The following is a 23,301-nucleotide window of genomic DNA, read 5'->3' on the forward strand; positions in this document are numbered from 1 at the left end:
CGCACACCTACAATTCATTTCTGGATGTACTTTTAATAACGTGTTTTGTAAGATCTTGAGAACAGGATGTTACCAATGAATGAATTGTTTTATTTATAAAATCTGCACAAATGTACCCGTCTTTTTACAGCATGGCTAATGATGATCTCTTGTATCTTCCGAGCGTTATTTCTTTTTTTTCTTTCTTTTTTTGCATGTTCCATAGCCAGAGAGAGAAGGGGATAATTGGTATGTGTACGGTACCGGTGCTCCTCTCTGCTTAACGAGATAACAAGTTACATCTTGCTTAAAGGGGATAAACTGGGAGCTGATAGCCGGCAAATCATTTTTAATGTCTTATTTCCTCCTGCTTGCTGATCAGAAATATCTGTCTGCGGCTCGCTTTGGTAATTGTCCAGTCGTGTGGAGTAAATTCGCCTTCAGGTTCCATCCTCATTAGTGTAGATCTGCTTGTTTTGGAACTCCGAGAATATATAATTATTCTGTCTAGGCTACTTTTATTCACTTGCTTTGACCTTTTTTTCGACTTTCAAATGCACTAGTGTTATTTGTTATTAACGTCATTCATTTTATTAATGCTGCCAAGACTGGGGGCTGTAGCGAGGTTCCCTTTTCTTTCAATATTAATGGGTGCACTACTGCGAAGACCGCCATTCGCCAACATTGGGCTGGCAGTGATGTGTGTGGCGCAGAATACCCCCACAATGTCACTGTTTTAGTGGCCACGTCTGATTACTCTCGCTCTTATTCAGGTGAACAGTTAGTTTGCACTAAAAAAAAACATGGTAACAGCAGATTGGTAGTGGTGTTAGCAAAACCATTGTAGTGGAAGACGCCTTTTTAAAGTGGAAAATCTTATCTTAAATTGTTAAAATGTCAGTGCTTGAAAAAATAATCAACTTGGCAATTTACCGGCTATTAAAAAAAAAAAAAAAAAACTTCCATTTTCAAGAACTGAGGAATTTTTAATCCTACAGTTTACTGTTCATTCCCTAGGTTACCAGCCACCTCTTCATTCTAACAGAGGTGGCCTTTTTCCTAGGCCAGGAGCAGAGTGCTTACAAGGTTTTTTTTTTGTTTTTATTTTATTCCTGTATAGCTTGTGAGCACTGGTCTGAAGCCAGACGTCCATTAGTATAACGTGTATAGGGGCCTTTTATGCAATAAAACGGTCTTGAAAAACTTTGAAAAGTCACAAAGTCGGCACAAAATACTTTTCTGACAAAGTGGGTGCAGCTGGGGTGGGAAGTAGGAGGGATCAATCCCGCTCTTGAAGTTCATGACAAGCGGTGGACTTCCTTACACCACAAATCTTACTCCAGTCCTACACTAGAGTAACCACATAGAAAGAGAAAGCACGTCCGCACAGCTGCACTTAGAATGCCAAATCAAATAGCCAAACCATGCTGCCGGTCCCTGTTGACTGATAAGTGGTGCAGCATCCAATAGTTGCAAGACGATGAATTTCCATACATAAGAAGAGAAAGAGGAACGCACTCACCGATCTTGTAAAATCCAATCCTTTATTTTAACGCATGGACAGACTTAGCAGGGAGGGGTGTGGAGGATGACTGACGACAGCCGTTTCGCGCAGACGAGCACTTCTTTGGGTCCTGATGGAGGCAGGAAGTGGGGAGGTCCCTTTTCACCTGTGCAGGTTCAAGGTAAACTCCCACACAGCCTGCGTCCAGATCATTAACTCCGCCTTACGAAACAATGTACATGTGACTTAAAATAAAAATTTAAAACAATAGTACAAAAGATAAATCACAAGATTGTTACAAGACCGTTAGAAAGAGTCACTTCACAAAAATACTGCCATATCGACTTTATCGTTAAGTCCCGCGGGTCCAGTGGCATTCGTACGTAATATCCACCTGGCTTCTCTTCTCAAGAGAAGCCGATGCCAATCTCCTCCATGGCGTGGTGTATTTACACGTTCTAGACCCGCAAAACGTAATGCGTTTATGTCCCCCTGCATGTGCCTGCTTTACATGAGAAATCAAACGGGGAACCCTCTTTCCGGTACGTATGGAGTTTAAGTGCTCTCTGATTCTTATAAATAAGGGGCGGATTGTTTTACCCATGTAGAAAAACCCACATGGGCAAAAGATTATATATACAACATATGTGGTCCGACATGAGATAAAATCTCGGACTTGATGATTAATGGGACCCACCTGTATTCTATCCCCTGTAAGATGTAATGAGCAAAAACTGCATTGGCTACATTTAAAATTGCCCTTGGGGACCCCCGGCCGTCGTCCGTCATCCTCCACACCCTCCCTGCTAAGTCTGTCCATGCGTTAAAATAAAGGATTGGATTTTACAAGATCGGTGAGTGCATTCCTCTTTCCACAGTAGAGTAAGGCTTGTAGCGAGGCGCATGACAGTCTGTGCTTCACCTGACTCATTGAGGTGCGCACCTCTTAATGAATCTGGCGCCTCTTCTAGTCTTGCTGAATTAGGGACTTAAGGTGCTTTTACCCTGCACCTTTAATGTGAATGCGTGTTACTAGCAACACTTTTCACAATAAATTTAAAATTCATCTTTTTTTTTTTTCCTTGTCTTGGTGTATTGCTCCATATCCTTCTTGTAAAATAGTTAAAGAATGATTCTGTCCCTTTATAGGGGTATGTGCACACGTTGCGGATTGTCTGCGGATCTGCTGCGTTTTTTGAGGTGCAGAAACGCTGCAGATCCGCAATTGATTTACAGTACAATGTAAATGAATGAGAAAAAAAAATGTTGTGCACACTTTGCGGAAAATCCGCTGCGGAAACGCTGCGGTTTAAAAGAAGTAGCATGTCACTATTTTTTTGCAAATCTGCAGCGTTTTTGTACCCATTCCATTATAGATAACCGCAGGGGTAAAAACCGCAGCAAATCCGCAAAAAAAACTCAGAAAACACGCACACAAAACGCTGCGGAACCGCACAAAAAACGTGACAAATCCGCAGGTGCGTTTTCTGCCAGTAGAGGCAGAATCCGCACCAGAAATTCCTAAGGCTAATCCGCAACGTGTGCACATAGTCTAAAAGTTGAGCCACAGAAAGGAGCATTTATGTAAATTCTCAGTTACACATCAATCTGAACTATGAGGAATGTTGAAAGAGATGATTATGTAAATGTATTCCCCCAAAGGTAGAAGGGCACAAAGAATCGGTGGACGGTAGAAAGCCCAAGACTCGGGTGGACAGATCGCTTTCAGCCGCTCTTCGTTTGCAGCTCCCAGTAGAGGACATTCAGCTCCTGCTCTTTTATGTCCTTTCCTTCATATCCAAAAGAGTCACCGGCAGTAAGGTCAATGTCGCAGACATCGACTCTCCACAGGGGGCCGACCTCTAATTTGCCTTCTTTAGGACAGAGCTGCCTTGGGGAACATCTGTATTAATCACATGTGCTGGGTCACTTCTCAAGGCGACGTCCCCACCGCCATGTGCACGGGGGTCACCAGCCTTCACTTCTGGATATGACTAGAGGGATTTTCAGTAGGACAAAGCTCTCAGGTTTAGATATTTATCAGCCAGCAAAACGTTTCTGCACTTTTACGATTTCCAATCTGCGCTTCAGCTCTCACGTCCGATGTTCAAGGAAACGAATCTTCACTATAAATAGGTGCACGAGCCGTGGAGATGGCCGCAAAGCATGCCCTTCTAACCTGACCCTCATTATTCCAATTAGCCCACACTAATCTGTTGCATCATTTTTGCCCACTGGTAAGACTATAAAATAATCTAATAACACACCTTATAATACCAAGTCCGACATTCAAGGAAATTTAGTAATTTGTGAACTAACAACCGGATATATAGTAGGATTGGGAAAGTAGTGGTTTTTTTTTTTGTTTTTTTGTTTTTTTTGTTTCGAAAGGAAAAGGCTTTTAATATTAGAATTCTATTTAGTGTAATTTTGGATGTGGGATAGTACTTGTACTAGGTGAGGATCTCACTAGACTTGAGTTCACAGATTTAGTGAAGAAATAAAGTTGAATATCTATTTTGGCTTTAGATATTGACTACACGACAGCAGCCATTGCCCACCAAGCAACACGGTGTCGCCGGCTGGGACTGGGCCGTAGAGAATGATTGCATTACATCAAAGAAGACCTTCAGTGGAAAGCAAGCACTTCACAATGCACTGAGATCTCCGTATCTCTTGTGAAGCCTTTCCCTTTAAAGTTCAGGCGTTTGTGCTGCAGACCTCTTGTTCTTCCTAATGCTATCCCTGTCTACCAGTGTTACACGTATAGGAGAGCTGCAGAGCCATCACAATCGCTTTTTCTAAAAGCCTGCCAGTTCACTTTAGACTTTCCAGTCCCTTCCTGCTTAAAGGGAATCCATCATCAGGATTTCACACACCAAACTATTTATATGTACATGTAGCTCTTTCAAAGACTAGTCCATCAATACCTTTACATGACCAGTCCTTTCCTCCGTTATTGAGAAATCAGCGTTTCAATTAGTGTGCAACTGAGGCTGAAGGACCATTTTTTAAAATCTGTCACTCCAGCTCTATTCCCCGCCCAGCACTACCTCCTTCCGCCTGACTCGATTCTCCTTAGCCTAAAGTCACACATCATAGAGACAGTCCAGCAGGATAAGGTGGCGCAGGTTGGGGAATAGAGCCGGAGTGACAGAGGCTTCAGATCTACAAATAGACTCTGTTACTGAGAAATCAGAAAAATGGGCTGGCTATGTAAAAGTATTGCTGGACTTGTCTTTTGGAAGAGCTACATTCAAATATAAATAGTTTTGGGGTGATATCTTGCTGACTGATTCCTTATAAAACCGTGCTGAGGCTGCTGTAATCGCATGAAATCTTGCTGATTGATTCCTTATAAAACCGTGCTGAGGCTGCTGTAATTACATGAAATCTTGCTGATGGATTCCTTATAAAACCGTGCTGAGGCTGCTGTAATCGCATGAAATCTTGCTGATGGATTCCTTATAAAACCGTGCTGAGGCTGCTGTAATCGCATGAAATCTTGCTGATTGATTCGTTATAAAACCGTGCTGAGGCTGCTGTAATCGCATGAAATCTTGCTGATTGATTCCTTATAAAACCGTGCTGAGGCTGCTGTAATCGCATGAAATCTTGCTGATGGATTCCTTATAAAACCGTGCTGAGGCTGCTGTAATGACATGAAATCTTGCTGATGGATTCCTTATAAAACCGTGCTGAGGCTGCTGTAATCGCATGAAATCTAGCTGATTGATTCCTTATAAAACCGTGCTGAGGCTGCTGTAATCGCATGAAATCTTGCTGATGGATTCCTTATAAAACCGTGCTGAGGCTGCTGTAGTCGCATGAAATCTTGCTGATGGATTCCTTATAAAACTGCTGAGGCTGCTGTAATCGCATGAAATCTTGCTGATTGATTCCTTATAAAACTGCTGAGGCTGCTGTAATCGCATGAAATGTTGCTGATTGATTCCTTATAAAACCGTGCTGAGGCTGCTGTAATCGCATGAAATCTAGCTGATTGATTCCTTATAAAACCGTGCTGAGGCTGCTGTAATCGCATGAAATCTTGCTGATGGATTCCTTATAAAACCGTGCTGAGGCTGCTGTAGTCGCATGAAATCTTGCTGATGGATTCCTTATAAAACTGCTGAGGCTGCTGTAATCGCATGAAATCTTGCTGATTGATTCCTTATAAAACTGCTGAGGCTGCTGTAATCGCATGAAATGTTGCTGATTGATTCCTTATAAAACCGTGCTGAGGCTGCTGTAATCGCATGAAATCTTGCTGATTGATTCCTTATAAAACCGTGCTGAGGCTGCTGTAATTGCATGAAATCTTGCTGATTGATTCCTTATAAAACCGTGCTGAGGCTGCTGTAGTCGCATGAAGTCTTGCTGATTGATTCCTTATAAAACCGCGCTGAGGCTGCTGTAGTCGCATGAAGTCTTGCTGATTGATTCCTTATAAAACAGTGCTGAGGCTGCTGTAATCGCATGAAATCTTGCTGATTGATTCCTTATAAAACCATGCTGAGGCTGCTGTAGTCGCATGAAATCTTGCTGATTGATTCCTTATAAATCCGTGCTGAGGCTGCTGTAATCGCATGAAGTCTTGCTGATTGATTCCTTATAAAACCGTGCTGAGGCTGCTGTAATCGCATGAAATCTTGCTGATGGATTCCTTATAAAACCGTGCTGAGGCTGCTGTAATCGCATGAAATCTTGCTGATTGATTCCTTATAAAACCGTGCTGAGGCTGCTGTAATCGCATGAAGTCTTGCTGATTGATTCCTTATAAAACCGTGCTGAGGCTGCTGTAGTCGCATGAAGTCTTGCTGATTGATTCCTTATAAAACAGTGCTGAGGCTGCTGTAGTCGCATGAAGTCTTGCTGATTGATTCCTTATAAAACCGCGCTGAGGCTGCTGTAGTCGCATGAAGTCTTGCTGATTGATTCCTTATAAAACCGTGCTGAGGCTGCTGTAGTCGCATGAAGTCTTGCTGATTGATTCCTTATAAAACCGCGCTGAGGCTGCTGTAGTCGCATGAAATCTTGCTGATTGATTCCTTATAAAACCGTGCTGAGGCTGCTGTAATCGCATGAAATGTTGCTGATTGATTCCTCATAAAACCGTGCTGAGGCTGCTGTAATCGCATGAAATCTTGCCGACTGACTCCTTATAAAACCGTGCTGAGGCTGCTGTAATCGCATGAAATCTTGCTGACTGACTCCTTATAAAACCGTGCTGAGGCTGCTGTAATCGCATGAAATCTTGCTGATGGATTCCTTATAAAACCGTGCTGAGGCTGCTGTAATCGCATGAAATCTTGCTGATTGATTCCTTATAAAACTGCTGAGGCTGCTGTAATCGCATGAAATCTTGCTGATTGATTCCTTATAAAACCGTGCTGAGGCTGCTGTAATCGCATGAAATCTTGCTGATTGATTCCTTATAAAACTGCTGAGGCTGCTGTAATCGCATGAAATCTTGCTGATTGATTCCTTATAAAACTGCTGAGGCTGCTGTAATCGCATGAAATCTTGCTGATTGATTCCTTATAAAACTGCTGAGGCTGCTGTAATCGCATGAAATCTTGCTGATTGATTCCTTATAAAACCGTGCTGAGGCTGCTGTAATCGCATGACTTTAGTAATTTGTAACCTATATCCCTTTCTAACTTGATCAGACTCGACACAATCTATGTACATGTGGCTAAGACATGACACTCTCCAGCAATGCTCCTTACAATTGTCCATATGCAGAAAACATTTTCTGTAAATTGCACATCTAGGTAACGTAGTGAGGCTTCCTGCTATAGCAGTTGGGTTTCACAGTGACGTCCTGGTTTCTGTTAGTTGTATAATTTCGATGAACATTAATAAATTGGCTGAAAGTGACCACATTTTGCATTCCTATTTAGAGTCCTCTTTTCTTTCTAGTGGATTTAAACTCCTCATCAATAATCAGTTTAGTAAGAATCGTGCAAGATTCAACCAACGCTTCACATGATCAGCCAAACTGTACGTCATGCTGCTGGTTTTCACCCCACAAGAAGCCCTTGTTTTTGCAGCTATTGTCAACACGTATCATTGCACCCTGAAAGTATCTGGTGCTTCTCTCATTATCCAGCAGATGGTGCAGGAAACCTCTAAATTGCCAGTGCCCAGAGCAAGCTCTCGGGAACAGTGTTCAACCTAGTAACCGTACAGAGCACTAATCCTGCACCTAGACTGAATTGTGGGACTTTACTGTACCTTTACCCATTTCCAAATACCAATAATTATGCCTTGTTTTATGTCATTTTGTCCTCTGAAAGCATTGTTTTTAGGACAATGCCTAGATAATTAAGTGCAGTACAAGGGCACCATATGGTGGTATTTACAATGCCTATGTCTCTACAATGTGAAGTACTAGGTCTTTAGCAAACAGTAATGTAGAATCGGGGCTTATTTTCTTTTTTCAAAATTTTTGTAGTGATTCAGTGTTGTATGAAGAAATTATAGCTATAGAATGACAACTCATGGTAGTAATTAGTTGTTTGGATTTAACTTATAAATATAATTTTCAATTTATCTGATGGTCAGTTCAGTGATTAACAACACTTCAAAGCAGTTTATTCCCCCCAAATTACATTTTCATGACAAAAAATTGCTGTCCTTGGTGTCTCCTTTCTGTCTGCTGTCAAGTAAAATCCATCTCTAATAGAAGACGTGGGGGTGGGTCTTTGCCTCCCTGCTGGAAGTGAGGGCGGGTCTTTGCCTTCCTACAGGAAGTTGGGTTGGGTCTTTGCCTTCCTACAGGACGTTGGGTTTGGGTCTTTGCCTTCCTACAGGAAGTTGGGTTGGGTCTTTGCCTCCCTACAGGAATTGGGGGTGGGTCTTTTCCTACAGGACGTTGGCTTGGGTCTTTGCCTTCCTACAGGAAGTTGGGTTGGGTCTTTGCCTCCCTATAGGAATTGGGGGCGGGTCTTTGCCTTCCTACAGGAAGTTGGGTTGGGTCTTTGCCTTCCTACAGGAAGTTGGGTTGGGTCTTTGCCTCCCTACAGGAATTGGGGGCGGGTCTTTGCCTTCCTACAGGAAGTTGGGTTGGGTCTTTGCCTTCCTACAGGAAGTGAGGGCGGGTCTTTGCCTGCCTACAGGAAGTTGGGTTGGGTCTTTGCCTCGCTATAGGAAGTTGGGTTGGGTCTTTCCCTACAGGAAATTGGGTCGGGTCTTTCTCTCCCTACAGGAAGTTGGGTTGGGTCTAACTTTCAACAGGAATTGGAGTCAGGTCATTGTCTCTACAGGACGTGGGGGTGGGTCTTTGCCTCCCTACAGGAAGTGAGGGTGGGTCTTTGCCTGCCTACAGGAAGTTGGATTGGGTCTTTACCTCACTATAGGAAGTTGGGTTGGGTCTTTCTCTCCCTACAGGAAATTGGGTCTGGTCTTTCCCTACAGGAAGTTGGGTTGGGTCTTTCCCTACAGGAAGTTGGGTTGGGTCTATCTTTCTACAGGAATTGGAGTCAGGTGGTTGTCTCTACAGGATGTGGGGGTGGGATTTTACCCCTGCAGGAGGTGAGGTTGGGGTCAGGTCTTTTCTACAGGAAGTGTGAGCTGATCTTTGTCTTTACAGGTAGTTGGTGGTAGGTCTTTGACTATGAACTGGAAGTGGGGGCAGGTGTTTGCTTCTCTACAGGAAATGTGGGCGGGTTTCTATCTCTACAGCAAGTGGAGTCGGGTCTTTTGTGTCTGTTCCCTTGCCTGTCAAGATGCATATAGGCTCAACAGAATATCAGGCTTTACAGTACAGTGCAGGCAAGCCACTGGAAAATAGCAAGAGCAATGCCTGTTGGGATGTGAAGAAAGGCAAGTTGCAGTTCCTATAGTCCTACCAGAATGACAAAAGACCTGCCTATTATGAAATAGTGGATGGCAAGTCACGGAGCATGAGAATCCAGGCAGTTCTTGGACATATTAGACTCTTATACGCATTAATAGCGGTTTTAACTGGTGGGAGATGAGGCCAGCAAAGTTTCCACCCTGGTTTGGGGTAAAATGAGAGGTGCTCTGTAAGCAAGGCAAATGCCCACAAGGTACTGTCCATGTGGTGCTGGTGATTTGGGATTGGTTACTGGATGTGCCACCAGGACCAATATTTGGTAGGTGATGTTTCTTCTATAATCAGTGGATTTATAGTCATCGGTTGCCTCTACTTTCTGGATGTAAATTGCCTCCTGGTCTCCGAAAATGTGCTGAGCTGTTCTGCTTTTCCATCAATGCTTGATAATGGTTTCGTGAGACTGAGGTGCGGCAACATGTGAGAGAATCTTTAAAGTGCATGAATGATTGAGAGACGTGTAGTAAATTCCTTCTTGTGTCCTTTACATCTTCTGGCTGGCTTCCTAAGACGAGCAATAATCTATGCATCAAGTTTTTCAAGTCTGGTGTGAATAGCGGCACACAAAAGGAATTCATGAATATATCGTAGAGTTCCGTAGGCCAAATTCTCGCTTTCTCCTATCTGAATGTATTGGTGCTATAGAGGTGCTGCGCATGATTAATGTATAACTAGTAATCAGTGAAAGCTGCAGTATAGGGGCTCTTGGGTCATGTTACTAGGGGTCGTATCCACCATTTCAGCCTTTGGATTGCATGTGCAGCGTAAATTCACATTTTCATTTATGCTGCAGATTTTTCAGCATTGTGTGAATTAAATTTTTGGAAATCTCACTGCCGGTGCGCACATGAAGTATCTAGATGGAAAATCCACTGTATATACTGTACTACTTGTGGGGCCTACCCATAACCCCTTTCTGACATTAGACGTACTATCCCGTCGAGGTGGGGTGGGCCCGTATGACCACCGACGGGATAGTACGTCATATGCGGCCGGGTGTCAGCTGCCTATCGCAGCTGACATCCGGCACTATGTGCCAGGAGCGGTCACGGACCGCCCCCGGCACATTAACCCCCGGCACACCGCGATCAAAGATGATCGCGATGTGCCGGCGGTACAGGGAAGCATCGCGCAGGGAGGGGGCTCCCTGCGGGCTTCCCTGAGCCCCCCGCAGCAACGCGATGTGATCGCGTTGCTGCGAGGGTCTCTTACCTCCCTCCCTGCCTGCTCCAGCCCCGGATCCAAGATGGCCGCGGATCCGGGTCCTGCAGGGAGGGAGGTGGCTTCACAGAGCCTGCTCAGAGCAGGCACTGTGAAGCCTGCAGTGCTGCATGTCAGATCGGTGATCTGACAGAGTGCTGTGCAAACTGTCAGATCATCGATCTGTGATGTCCCCCCTGGGACAAAATAAAAAAGTAAAAAAAAATTTTTCCAAATGTGTAAAAAAATAAAAAATAAAAAAAAATATTCCTAAATAATGAAAAAAAAAAAAATTTATTCCCATAAATACATTTCTTCATCTAAATAAAAAAAAAACAATAAAAGTACACATATTTAGTATCGCCGCGTCCATAACGACCCGACCTATAAAACTGGCCCACTAGTTAACCCCTTCAGTAAACACCGTAAGAAAAAAAAAGAGGCAAAAAACGACGCTTTATTGTCATACCGCCGAACAAAAAGTGGAATAACACGCGATCAAAAAGACAGATATAAATAACCATGGTACCGCTGAAAACGTCATCTTGTCCCGCAAAAAACGAGCCGCCATACACCATCATCAGCAAAAAAATAAAAAAGTTATAGTCCTGAGAATAAAACAATGCAAAAATAATTATTTTTTCTGTAAAATAGTTTTTATCGTATAAAAGCGCCAAAACATAAAAAAATGATATAAATGAGGTGTCGCTGTAATCGTACTGACCCGAAGAATAAAACTGCTTTATCAATTTTACCAAACGCGGAACGGTATAAACGCCTCCCCCAAAAGAAATTCATGAATAGCTGGTTTTTGGTCATTCTTCCTCACAAAAATCGGAATAAAAAGCGATCAAAAAATGTCACGTGCCCGAAAATGTTACCAATAAAAACGTCAACTCGTCCCGCAAAAAACAAGACCTCAAATGACTCTGTGGACCAAAATATGGAAAAATTATAGCTCTCAAAATGTGGTAACGCAAAAAATATTTTTTGCAATAAAAAGCGTCTTTCAGTGTGTGATGGCTGCCAATCATAAAAATCCGCTAAAAAACTCGCTATAAAAGTAAATCAAACCCCCCTTCATCACCCCCTTAGTTAGGGAAAAATTAAAAAAATGTATTTATTTCCTTTTCCCATTAGGGCTAGGGTTAGGGCTGGGGCTACAGTTAGGGTTGGGGCTAAAGTTAGGGTTAGGGTTTAGATTACATTTACAGTTGGGAATATGGTTGGGATTAGGGTTAGGGGTGTGTCAGGGTTAGATGTGTGGTTAGCGTTACCGTTGTAATTAGGGTTAGGGGTGTGTTTGGATTAGGGTTTCAGTTATAATTGGGGGGTTTCTACTGTTTAGGCACATCAGGGGCTCTCCAAACACGACATGGCGTCCGATCTCAATTCCAGCCGATTCTGCGTTGAAAAAGTAAAACAGTGCTCCTTCCCTTCCGAGCTCTCCCGTGTGCCCAAACAGGGGTTTACCCCAACATATGGGGTATCAGCGTACTCAGGACAATTGGGACAACAACTTTTGGGGTCCAATTTCTCCTGTTACCCTTGGGAAAATACAAAACTGGGGGCTAAAAAATAATTTTTGTGGGAAAAAAATTTTTTTTATTTTCACGGCTCTGCGTTAAAAACTGTAGTGAAACACTTGGGGGTTCAAAGTTCTTACAACACATCTAGATGAGTTCCCTGGGGGGTCTAGTTTCCAATATGGGGTCACTTGTGGGGGGTTTCTACTGTTTAGGTACATTAGGGGCTCTGCAAACGCAATGTGACGCCTGCAGACTATTCCATCTAAGTCTGCATTCCAAATGGCACTCCTGTTGTGAATTCTGTTGTCGGGCTCCCTCCTGTGGTCATGGATGGTACTTCGACTGGTTCTATCCATGGAATTCCTCTGGTGGCTGTGGGTGTTTCTGAGTTTCCTTCCACAGGTGACGAGGTTAATTCGTTAGCTGGCTGCTCTATTTAACTCCACTTAGATCTTTGCTCCATGCCACATGTCAATGTTCCAGTATTGGTCTTGTTCACTTCTGGATCGTTCTTGTGACCTGTCTTCCCAGCAGAAGCTAAGTGCCTGCTTGTTTTTCTCTGGTTCGCTATTTTTCTGTCCAGCTTGCTATTTTGTTTGTTGTCTTGCTTGCTGGAAGCTCTGGGACGCAGAGGGAGCGCCTCCGCACCATGAGTCGGTGCGGAGGGTCTTTTTGCGCCCTCTGCGTGGTCTTTTTGTAGGTTTTTGTGCTGACCGCAAAGCTACCTTTCCTATCCTCGGTCTGTTCAGTAAGTCGGGCCTCACTTTGCTAAATCTATTTCATCTCTGTGTTTGTAATTTTCATCTTTACTCACAGTCATTATATGTGGGGGGCTGCCTTTTCCTTTGGGGAATTTCTCTGAGGCAAGGTAGGTTTATTTTTCTATCTTCAGGGCTAGCTAGTTCCTCAGGCTGTGCCGAGTTGCATAGGGAGCGTTAGGAGCAATCCACGGCTATTTCTAGTGTGTTGTGATAGGATTAGGGATTGCGGTCAGCAGAGTTCCCACGTCCCAGAGCTCGTCCTATATTATCAGTAACTATCAGGTCATTTCGTGTGCTCTTAACCACCAGGTCCATTATTGTCCTGACCACCAGGTCATAACACACTCCTTCCCTTCCGAGCCCTCCCATGCGCCCAAACGGTGGTTCCCCCCACATATGGGGTATCAGCGTACTCAGGACAAATTGGACAACAACTTTTAGGGTCGAATTTCTCCTCTTACCCTCAGGAAAATACAAAACTGGGGGCTAAAAAATAATTTTTGGGGGAAAGTTTTTTTTTTTTTATTTTCACGGCTCTGCGTTACAAACTGGGGTTCAAAGCTCTAACAACACATCTAGATGAGTTCCTTAGGGTGTCTAGTTTCCAAAATGGTGTCACTTGTGGGGGACTTCTACTGTTTAGGTACATTAGGGGCTCTGCAAACGCAATGTGACACCTGCAGACCATTCCATCTAAGTCTGCATTCCTAATGGCGCTCCTTCCCTTCCGAGCCCTCCCATGCACCCAAACAGTGGTTCCCCCCACATATTGTGTATAATCGCACTCACGACAAATTGGGCAACAAACTTTGGGGTCCAATTTCTCCTGTTACCCTTGGGAAAATAAAAAATTGGGGGCAAAAAAATAATTTTTGTGAAAAAATATGATTTTTTATTTTTACGGTTCTGCATTATAAACTTCTGTGAAGCACTTGGTGGGTCAAAGTGCTCACCACACCTCTAGATAAGTTCCTTAGGGGGTCTACTTTCCAAAATGGTGTCATTTGTGGGGGGTTTCAATGTTTAGGCACATCAGGGGCTCTCCAAACGCAACATGGTGTCCCATCTCGATTCCAGTCAATTTTGCATTGAAAAGTCAAACGGCGCTCCTTCGCTTCCGAGCTCTGTCATGCGCCCAAACAGTGGTTTACCCCCACATATGGGGTATCGGTGTACTCAGGACAAATTGTACAACAACTTTTGGGGTCCATTTTCTCCTTTTACCCTTGGTAAAATAAAACAAATTGGAGCTGAAGTAAATTTTTTGTGAAAAAAAGTTAAATGTTCATTTTTATTTAAACATTCCATAAATTCCTGTGAAGCACCAGAGGGGTTAATAAACTTCTTGAATATGGTATTCAGCACCATGAGGGGTGCAGTTTTTAGAATGGTGTCACACTTGGGTATTTCTATCATATAGACCCCTCAAAATGACTTCAAATGAGATGTGGTCCCTAAAAAAAAAAATGGTGTTGTAAAAATGAGAAATTGCTGGTCAACTTTTAACCCTTATAACTCCCTAACAAAAAAAAATTTTGGTTCCAAAATTGTGCTGATGTAAAGGAGACATGTGGGAAATGTTACTTATTAAGTATTTTGTGTGACATATCTCCAAATTTCCGTTTTTTTTTTACAAATAAACGCAGGTACTATCAAAGAATTTTTACCACTATCATGAAGTACAATATGTCACGAGAAAACAATGTCAGAATCACTGGGATCCATTGAAGCGTTCCAGAGTTATAACCTCATAAAGGGACAGTGGTCAGAATTGTAAAAATTGGCCCGGTCCTTAACGTGCAAACCAATCTTGGGGGTAAAGGGGTTAAAGGGAACCTGTCACCCCCAAAATCGAAGGTGAGCTAAGCCCACTGGCATCAGGGCTTATCTACATCATTCTGGAATGCTGTAGATAAGCCCCTGATGTATCCCGAAAGATGAGAAAAAGAGGTTAGATTATACTCACGTGGGCGGTCCGATCCGATGGGCGTCGCGGTCCGGGGCCTCGCATCTTCATAGGAGGACATCCTCTTGTCTTCACACTGCGGCTCTGGTGCAGGCGTACTTTGTCTACCCTGTTGAGGGCAGTGTAAAGTACTGCAGTGCGCAGGCGCTGGGCCTCTGACGTTTTCCGGCGCCTGTGCACTGCAGTACTTTGCTCTGCCATCAACAGGGTAGACAAAGTACACCTACGCCAGAGCCTCAGCATGAATACAAGAAGAGGACGTCATCGTAAGAAGATGGGAGGCCATGGATCGGACCGCGACGCCCATCGGACCGGGAGCGGGATTGCCCCTGGGTGAGTATATTCTAACCTCTTTTTCTCATTTTTCAGGATACATCGGGGGCTTATCTACAGCATTACACAATGCTGTAGATAAGCCCCTGATGCTGGTGGGCTTAGCTCACCTTCGGTTTTGGGGTGACAGGTTCCCTTTAATAACATGTGACTTCAAGAGGACTTTTCTCTATGTAATAATTACTGCAGAGTGGAATAAAGCATTTTTTTTTCTTTAGGTGCCAATACTTTGCCAATATTACCGCAACATAGAGTCAAACTAATGACTTAGGCTACTTTCACACTAGCGTTTTCTGCAATCCGTCACAATGCGTCGTTTTGCAGAAAAAACGCATCCTGCAAAAGTGCTTGCAGGATGCGTTTTTTCCCCATAGACTTGCATTGATGACGCATTTGCGACGGATTGCCACACGTTGCATCCGTCGAGCAACGGATGCGTCGTGCTTTTGCGGACCGTCGGGAGAAAAAAACGCTACATGTAACGGTTTTTTCTCCTGACGGACCGCTTTTTCCGACCGCGCATGCGCGGCCGGAACTCCGCCCCCACCTCCCCGCACCTTACAATGGGGCAGCGGATGCGCCGGAAAAATGCATCCGCTGCACCCATTGTGCAATGCAGCAAACGCTAGCGTCGGAATCTCTCCCCGACGCATTGCGACGGGGAGATTCCGACGCTAGTGTGAAAGAAGCCTTAAGCTTCAGTTTCATTCTGCAATGATGGCATATTGCTAAATTTTGCTGATACTTCCATGTGATTTCTGGACTCCCTGCTGATTCTGTGAGTTAAAGGGTTAATCCACCAAAAAAAATATCCAACTTATCCCCTATCCATTGGTGCTCTGCAGTACGCAAGGAACGGAGCAGAGGTGCCCATGCGCCTCTTCCATTAATTGACTGAGACTACAAAAATATCTGAGTGCATTACTCAGCAGTACAATAGAAGATAGATGGAGCTGCTTTCAAACGTGTTTACCTCTGCTTTATTTCTGAGTGCCCTGTTGTCAGGGTTCTATATCCCACATCTCTGGCTTGATGGGAGTCCCAGTAGTTGAACCCCCTGAAATCAGCAAGTTAACCTTATCCTATAACTATGGGATAACTTCACTTTTATTGAGGGAATTAGCATTTTAAAGAGAACCTGTCACCAGGTTTACTGGATCTAAGTTGCCTCCATCACCTTCTGCATCGGTTTCTTAGGATGCTAATGATTGAGTCTTTACAGCTCGGCTACCTTCAGAAATGATCTATGTAGCTATATACATTGCACTCTTATGGTCAGGGCTGAGTGCTTGGATGGATCCGTACTAATCCAGGCTTTCAGTCTTTGTGCTGGGTTCACAGTAATTCCTGAGGCTGTTGTGTACCCGCCCACTGGACCACTTTTCCCTGATTACCGGGGAAATGTATAATGTTCCTCTAAGCAGGTATTAATGATCATTCTGAGGCCATAGATTTTTTTTTTTTCCGTTAAGACCAACCAGCTTCTTATATATCGCGGATAGGCTGTTATTTAAAAAGCCTTGCAATCCCGGCATTATATCACCATTTATAACTCCTCACAGGCAGAATAGTAGTCTGTCCCTTTTCGCTGTCATTAGTGTCCCTGTTCTGGCACTTTCCTCATCAAATAGACTGGGTCACACCATAGAAGAACGCACCTTATTGACGAGCGAAATTTTAAGACTACTGTGAAATGATTTATTTTCAGGAGGAGTCATAATGAAGAGTGCACTGAAACTATCCAGGCAGCAGAGCGCACCACTACTCTTCAATTCCTGTAGTCACTCTAAGCAGTGCAATTCTGGGTGATCAGTAGTAGGAATTTCCAAAGCAAATAATCTCTCTTCCCTTAGACAATGTATTATATGTCCAGATACATAATTTGTGGCTCGTTTGTCCATTTGCAAGTGGATCAACGCATTGAGGTCATTTCATTTTCTGGAGCGTAAACTTACATCATGGAATAACCCATACATCTGTTTCCTAATTTTATGCATATCGGATTTATTTATTTATTTTTTTTTACTTTCTTCATGGCAATTAGGTTATTCAGGGGGTTGTCGTGATGAAGATGACCGCCGAGTAAAGATCAGCTAATTGTGGTGATTGTACATGGGTTGGCGCTATTGATAAATTACATTGGTGCAATATTACATTACATTACATGATGAGATGGATAATATATTGCATATTTTATTAACCATCTGGCATTTCACCAAATCTTCTCTTCATGCCCAGGTCCTCCGCAGTAATACCTCACATTGACTCGCGTTATGATCAGTACGTGTCTTCCACACTGCGGCCCCATTAGATGCCAACCGGCCGTCTGCTCTCCCTCCATCACTATAACTGATGGCCCCACCACCCTCCTAGCAAGGAATTGCTGTGGACAAGGGGGGCGAATTACTGTGCCTCCCTCATCGGCCAGGCATGCTGCCCACAGAGCGAATTGGAGGTCCTTTTAAGCCTGTCCAGTCCTCCTCTCCCTCCAGTATTGTCATTTTTCTTCCTCACACCTTGAGCCGGCACTAAATCAGCCTGGCTGCAATGATGTGTCATGGGAAGCTAATGGAGCATTGCAGCCAGGGCACTGGAGGAGGGGACGTGTTACATAAAAATAAAGAGTGCGTAAGATGGCGAACAGACAATTATATTGTGTAGCACTGACCTTCAGGGATGTGACCAAAGACTGTCAGAGCTGAGATTGAGTTGGCCTCATGCACAAATCTGCAATTACCAGTGCTGCAATTTAGAAGCGTGGGAATTCCGGCTATGGACCTGTGCGTACCACGATCAAGGTCTTTCGCTAGGTTCCTGTCAATCTCCAGATGATTGCCGTTTTTCCTTCTTCGGCACATAACTCGTGACAGTCTCCAATATCGTTAAGTCAAGGTGCCAATGTTGGAAATGTAATTACAGTCATCAGCAGCAATTAAATTTATATTAAGAAGTTTGGTCAACAAAGTAACAAGCATGAAAAGAGGTTAATGTGTGGGCAGAATGCAGTTCCCACGGATCTATATGTATGGGGGGCAATAAATGTAAGAATTAGCGATGCATTGAGTAGAGGCTCTCATTGACAAGGCTGTCCGGGCCGTGAATAATAGTAGCGATTTAGTGTAAATAGCGGTTGGGTCTGGAGACCCGAGGATGGTGTGGACAAGTCACGGTTGGGTCAGGAGACCCGAGGATGGTGTGGACAAGTCAAGGTTGGGTCAGGAGACCCGAGGATGGTGTGGACAAGTGACAGTTGGGTCAGGAGATCCGAGGATAGTGTGGACAAGTCACGGTTGGGTCAGGAGATCCGAGGATAGGGTGGACAAGTGACGGTTGAGTCAGGAGACCCGAGGATAGTGTGGACAAGTGACGGTTGGGTCAGGAGATCAGAGGATAGGGTGGACAAGTGACGGTTGGGTCAGGAGACCCGAGGATGGTGTGGACATGTGACAGTTGGGTCAGGAGATCCGAGGATAGTGTGGACAAGTCACGGTTGGGTCAGGAGATCCGAGGATAGGGTGGACAAGTGACGGTTGAGTCAGGAGACCCGAGGATAGTGTGGACAAGTCACGGTTGAGTCAGGAGACCCGAGGATAGTGTGGACAAGTCACGGTTGAGTCAGGAGATCCGAGGATAGCGTGGACAAGTGACGGTTGAGTCAGGAGACCCGAGGATAGTGTGGACAAGTCACGGTTGGGTCAGGAGATCCGAGGATAGGGTGGACAAGTCACGGTTGAGTCAGGAGACCCGAGGATAGTGTGGACAAGTCACAGTTGGGTCAGGAGACCCGAGGATAGTGTGGACAAGTCACGGTTGGGTCAGGAGACCCGAGGATAGTGTAGACAAGACAACCATTTTATTTTTGTGACAACTAACTGATCTGAAACCCCTCATGTTTTCACTGGGGTAAGTAGCAGGCAGCCTTTTATTTCCTCTGGAGCAACCAAAGCGGCTTTGTTCTTTTTTCGAGTCTTCTCTCGAAACTATGTAATTTGCTAGTCTTTGCGAGAAAACAATTTTAATTCGAGCAGCATTTTATAGGTGTCACTAATGTATTAGCGGTCTATTGCAATAATGCACTTCCTGCATGGAAACGTTATCCTTAATTTTTACATTTTTTTGAGCCTTGATTTATGTTTTTAATATGCATTTTCTCTTGTTTTTGCAGCATAGAGTTTGACAGAGACTGTGACTACTTTGCCATTGCCGGTGTGACCAAGAAGATCAAAGTGTATGAGTATGGCACAGTCATCCAGGATGCTGTGGACATCCACTACCCTGAGAACGAAATGACCTGTAATTCTAAAATCAGGCAAGTCCTTTCATTATATTATGCTCTGAGGGCGACTTCACCTTCGCTGCCTGTTTCTGAGAGAACACCTATCCACAGGATAGGTCATAATTAATGTCTGATCGCTATGACCACCAGAGATCACTAAATGTGGGTTTTGATTTCTTTTTTTCTTATCACTGTGTTTGGTATGATTGTGCATGCACGCTGCTATGGTTGTTATTGATTAATGAATACATTCTTGGCAAATGCTTTCGCTTTGGTTCATCCAAGAATTTCACCTCTAGTGACGCAATACGGATGCCTCCCAGCCGTCCCTCTTAATCATGGCACCAGTTCCAACAACCAACAAAATAGAACCGGAGTCCTATTCCATTATTCCTAGCTGGAGTATTGAACACTAATTATTTCAAAGTAAATGCTTCGGGCCCCCGGGACACTCAGTCAAGAGCATCGGGGAAGTGCCCCAGGGCAAAGGGACTGGCGGTAGCACGCCTTGCGGCGGACCGCCAGCTTGATCCCAAGATCCAACTACGAGCTTTTTAACTGCAGCAGCTTTAAGGTACCTTCACACATAACGATATTGTTAACGATATCGTTGCTTTTTGTGACGTAGCAACGATATCGTTAATAAAATCGCTGTGTGTGACAGCGACCAACGATCAGGCCCCTGCTGGGAGATCGTTGGTCGCTGAAGAAAGTCCAGAACTTTATTTCGTCGCTGGATCTCCCGTGGACATCGCTGGATCGGCGTGTGTGACACCGATCCAGCGATGTCTTCACTGGTAACCAGGGTAAACATCGGGTAACTAAGCGCAGGGCCGCGCTTAGTAACCCGATGTTTACCCTGGTTACCATCCTAAAAGTAAAAAAAACAAACAGTACATACTTACCTAACGCTGTCTGTCCTCCAGCGCTGTGCTCTGCTCTCCTCCTGTACTGGCTGTGAGCGTCGGTCAGCCGGAAAGCAGAGCGGTGACGTCACCACTCTGCTTTCCGGCCGCTGTGCTCACAGACAGTACAGGAGGAGAGCAGAGCACAGCGCTGGAGGACAGACAGCGTTAGGTAAGTATGTACTGTTTGTTTTTTTTACTTTTAGGAAGGTAACCAGGGTAAACATCGGGTTACTAAGCGCGGCCCTGCGCTTAGTTACCCGATGTTTACCCTGGTTACCGGCATCGTTGGTCGCTGGAGAGCGGTCTGTGTGACAGCTCTCCAGCGACCAAACAGCGACGCTGCAGCGATCCGGATCGTTGTCGGTATCGCTGCAGCGTCGCTTAATGTGAAGGGACCTTTAGTGTACGCTACTGGAATTACCGTGGCTGCTGGCACCAGATTTGCCCTCAAATAGATCCTCGTTAAAGGATTTAAAGTGTACTCATTCCAATTACACAGCCTCGAAAGAGACCTGTATTGTTGTTTTTCGTCATTACCTCACTGGATATCATGTGGGATCAACCCTGTAGCTCCATACTCCAGGTCATGACCTATCAGTACGTCATGTGTCGGAGTTAATATCAGACTGGTGGGATCCAATATCCGGCACTTCCACCAACCAGCTGATATTGCCTCCATCCGTGGCCGATGTAAGCACTGACAGATGGGAGCTATACAGCAAAGCTCCATTTAATGTGCTTTTATTCAAGGAAATGGTGTCTGCATCGGTCACCACTGGAGCCGATACCAGCTGATCATCCTTTTATCTGATATTGATGATCTCTCCTGAAAGTTGGCTCTCACTATGATATGCCTGAACTACCCCTTCAATCTGCCTCATCTGTGTGTCTGACTGTGACAGGTAAGTGCTGTACTAATTAGAGTGGTGGTGTGTAGGTGCGGTCACGCCGCTCCTTCCAAGGTTGAGAAGACCAGTGTTCTCGTGACCAGTTGGGGGTCCCATAGTTGGGCCTCACAGAGGTCAGACGTCATCCTATGACTAAACAATTGTGTTCTTTCATGCAAGTCCCATTGCAGATCTGAAGAAGGTAGCAATCATCCATCTTTCATCAGCATGGGTATAGCAGCGCTGAGGTTGGTACCGGTGTCTCCTGCCTGCTTGAGTTGTGCATTGAGAGCGAGCTCCTATCATCGTTCACCCCATCTGCTTATCAGATCCGCATGTGATACTTATCTGCACCACGTCAGTACGTATGTGCAGCCCCTGTAAAACCTTACTCCAATCAAGACCTGAAAAAAAACTGCAGTATAGGCTGCAATATAGTAGAACTTGTCCATGTCTTACACAAACTGACCTAGAAAGAATATATGGTGGGTAATTGTAGCAAGAGGGCTCGTAGTACTTCTCGGAGGAGCTGTCAGCGAGTGCTCCTGCCATCTTAGTTATTGTATATCATTTATGCATCTTTTCTCATAACTCCGCTGGTGCTGTTCCTCTGTTATTACTCCTCTGCCCAGGTCCAGTGCTGCCTCTCCTCTGTCACAGTTTTTGTTGACCGGCTGCAGCGGTGAAGCCACAACTGCAGCGCACTTGACTTCTGCAGCCAATCACTAGGATCAGCGACACTGGCTAAAATAATTCCTATCCCTGAGAACCCCTTTCTTTGATCATAAAGGCGTAACAATACATAAATCAGACATGTTATCAGATTATTAGTGGCAGCCTGTTCTCTTAACTCTCCCCTCTACTGAGAGCGAATCCCCGTTATCCATCACGACGAATGGGACCGTCATAAACAGCTGAGCGCTTCACCTGCATCCCATGGGACCTCTTGTTCTCTGCTTCGTCCTACAGAAGTGTAATTAAGGGTTCATTTCCATAAAAATAAAAGTTCCTTTTGGCATGTAGGGTACAAAGATGTCACCAATGTTGTCGGTGATTTCATTTCCATCACTAGGTCAAAGGAAAGTTCACATAGTCACAGCTGAGGATTGGTCCTGATGTGACTATTTTTTTTTTCTGTGGGTTTCGCAGCCAGTCTGCAGCACTATTCGCTTGTGTTGCAGATGGTGAAAGCAATGACTTTTTTTTCTACAAGAATGTGCATGCTGCAGAGTTTTCAACAGTTTTAAGTTTTCGCTTGGTGTTGGTCACTTGACCGTTCAGTCTCGAAAGTAGGAGCAGCTTTGCAGAGATTTTCTACTAATGTAAATATAAATGTTAACTTTGTACTATATACAGGGGCGCAGGAAGCAAAGGCCCACAACCAGTTTGTGCTTGAGATCTGCTGCATGTAGCAGCCTTAAAGGGGTTGTCGAGTCTTAATCTATACGTCTGCAGTCAACCTTTGAGGATTTTCCAGAACTGGGAGCAGGCGATCATGTTGACCACAAACATGTGATTTGCATACTTCCAGCCACATCTCGACTAGACTTGACCACCTTAAGTGAGGCTGTACCATCTAGTCAGCATGTGACCGCATGTATTTAAATCATAGTTGTGGACACACTCCCGGCACAGGAGAATCCTCGGTGTGAGCATTGAGTGACTGCAGATTTGTAGCCTAAGGCCAGACAACCCCTTTAAAGAGAACCTGTCACTTGCCATAAAAACATAGTTCTTTTAACCTGGTCTAAATGCCACTGTTCTCTTGAGTTTGGCAATGTTTTTCTTTTGTTCCTGCTCTCCATTCTTGAGATATGGCCACCTTTATTCTAAATGTTAATTTAGTCTTATTTAGCCAACCAGGCGTGGTCCTCATGAAGTTGCACACTGAATAGTTAGACCACGCCCATGTGGCTTAAAAAAATCTAGATTTATTCATAAGGAAGAGGAGGCCATATCTCAGGAACGGAGAGGAGCAGGAAGAATAGAAAAACATTGTCAGATTCAGGAGAACAGTGGCATTTACACCTGGTTAAAAAATGTGTATTTATGGCAAGTGACAGGTAAGTGAATTTGGGGTCTCCAGATGCGGCTCAC

General features: G+C 44.4%; 1 protein-coding gene across 1 annotated transcript in view; it reads left to right on the forward strand.

The window, feature by feature from the left end:
• Nucleotides 1–23,301, forward strand: part of COP1 (COP1 E3 ubiquitin ligase) — a 183,046-nt gene that overhangs the window by 58,236 nt on the left and 101,509 nt on the right. The window contains exon 12 of the mRNA XM_069737804.1: nucleotides 19,299–19,442. Coding sequence (XP_069593905.1) covers nucleotides 19,299–19,442 — 144 coding nt within the window. The remainder of the gene's footprint in view (nucleotides 1–19,298; nucleotides 19,443–23,301) is intronic.

Source organism: Ranitomeya imitator, chromosome 8 (genome assembly GCF_032444005.1).
Source record: "Ranitomeya imitator isolate aRanImi1 chromosome 8, aRanImi1.pri, whole genome shotgun sequence".
Classification (NCBI taxonomy): Eukaryota; Metazoa; Chordata; class Amphibia; order Anura; family Dendrobatidae; genus Ranitomeya; species Ranitomeya imitator.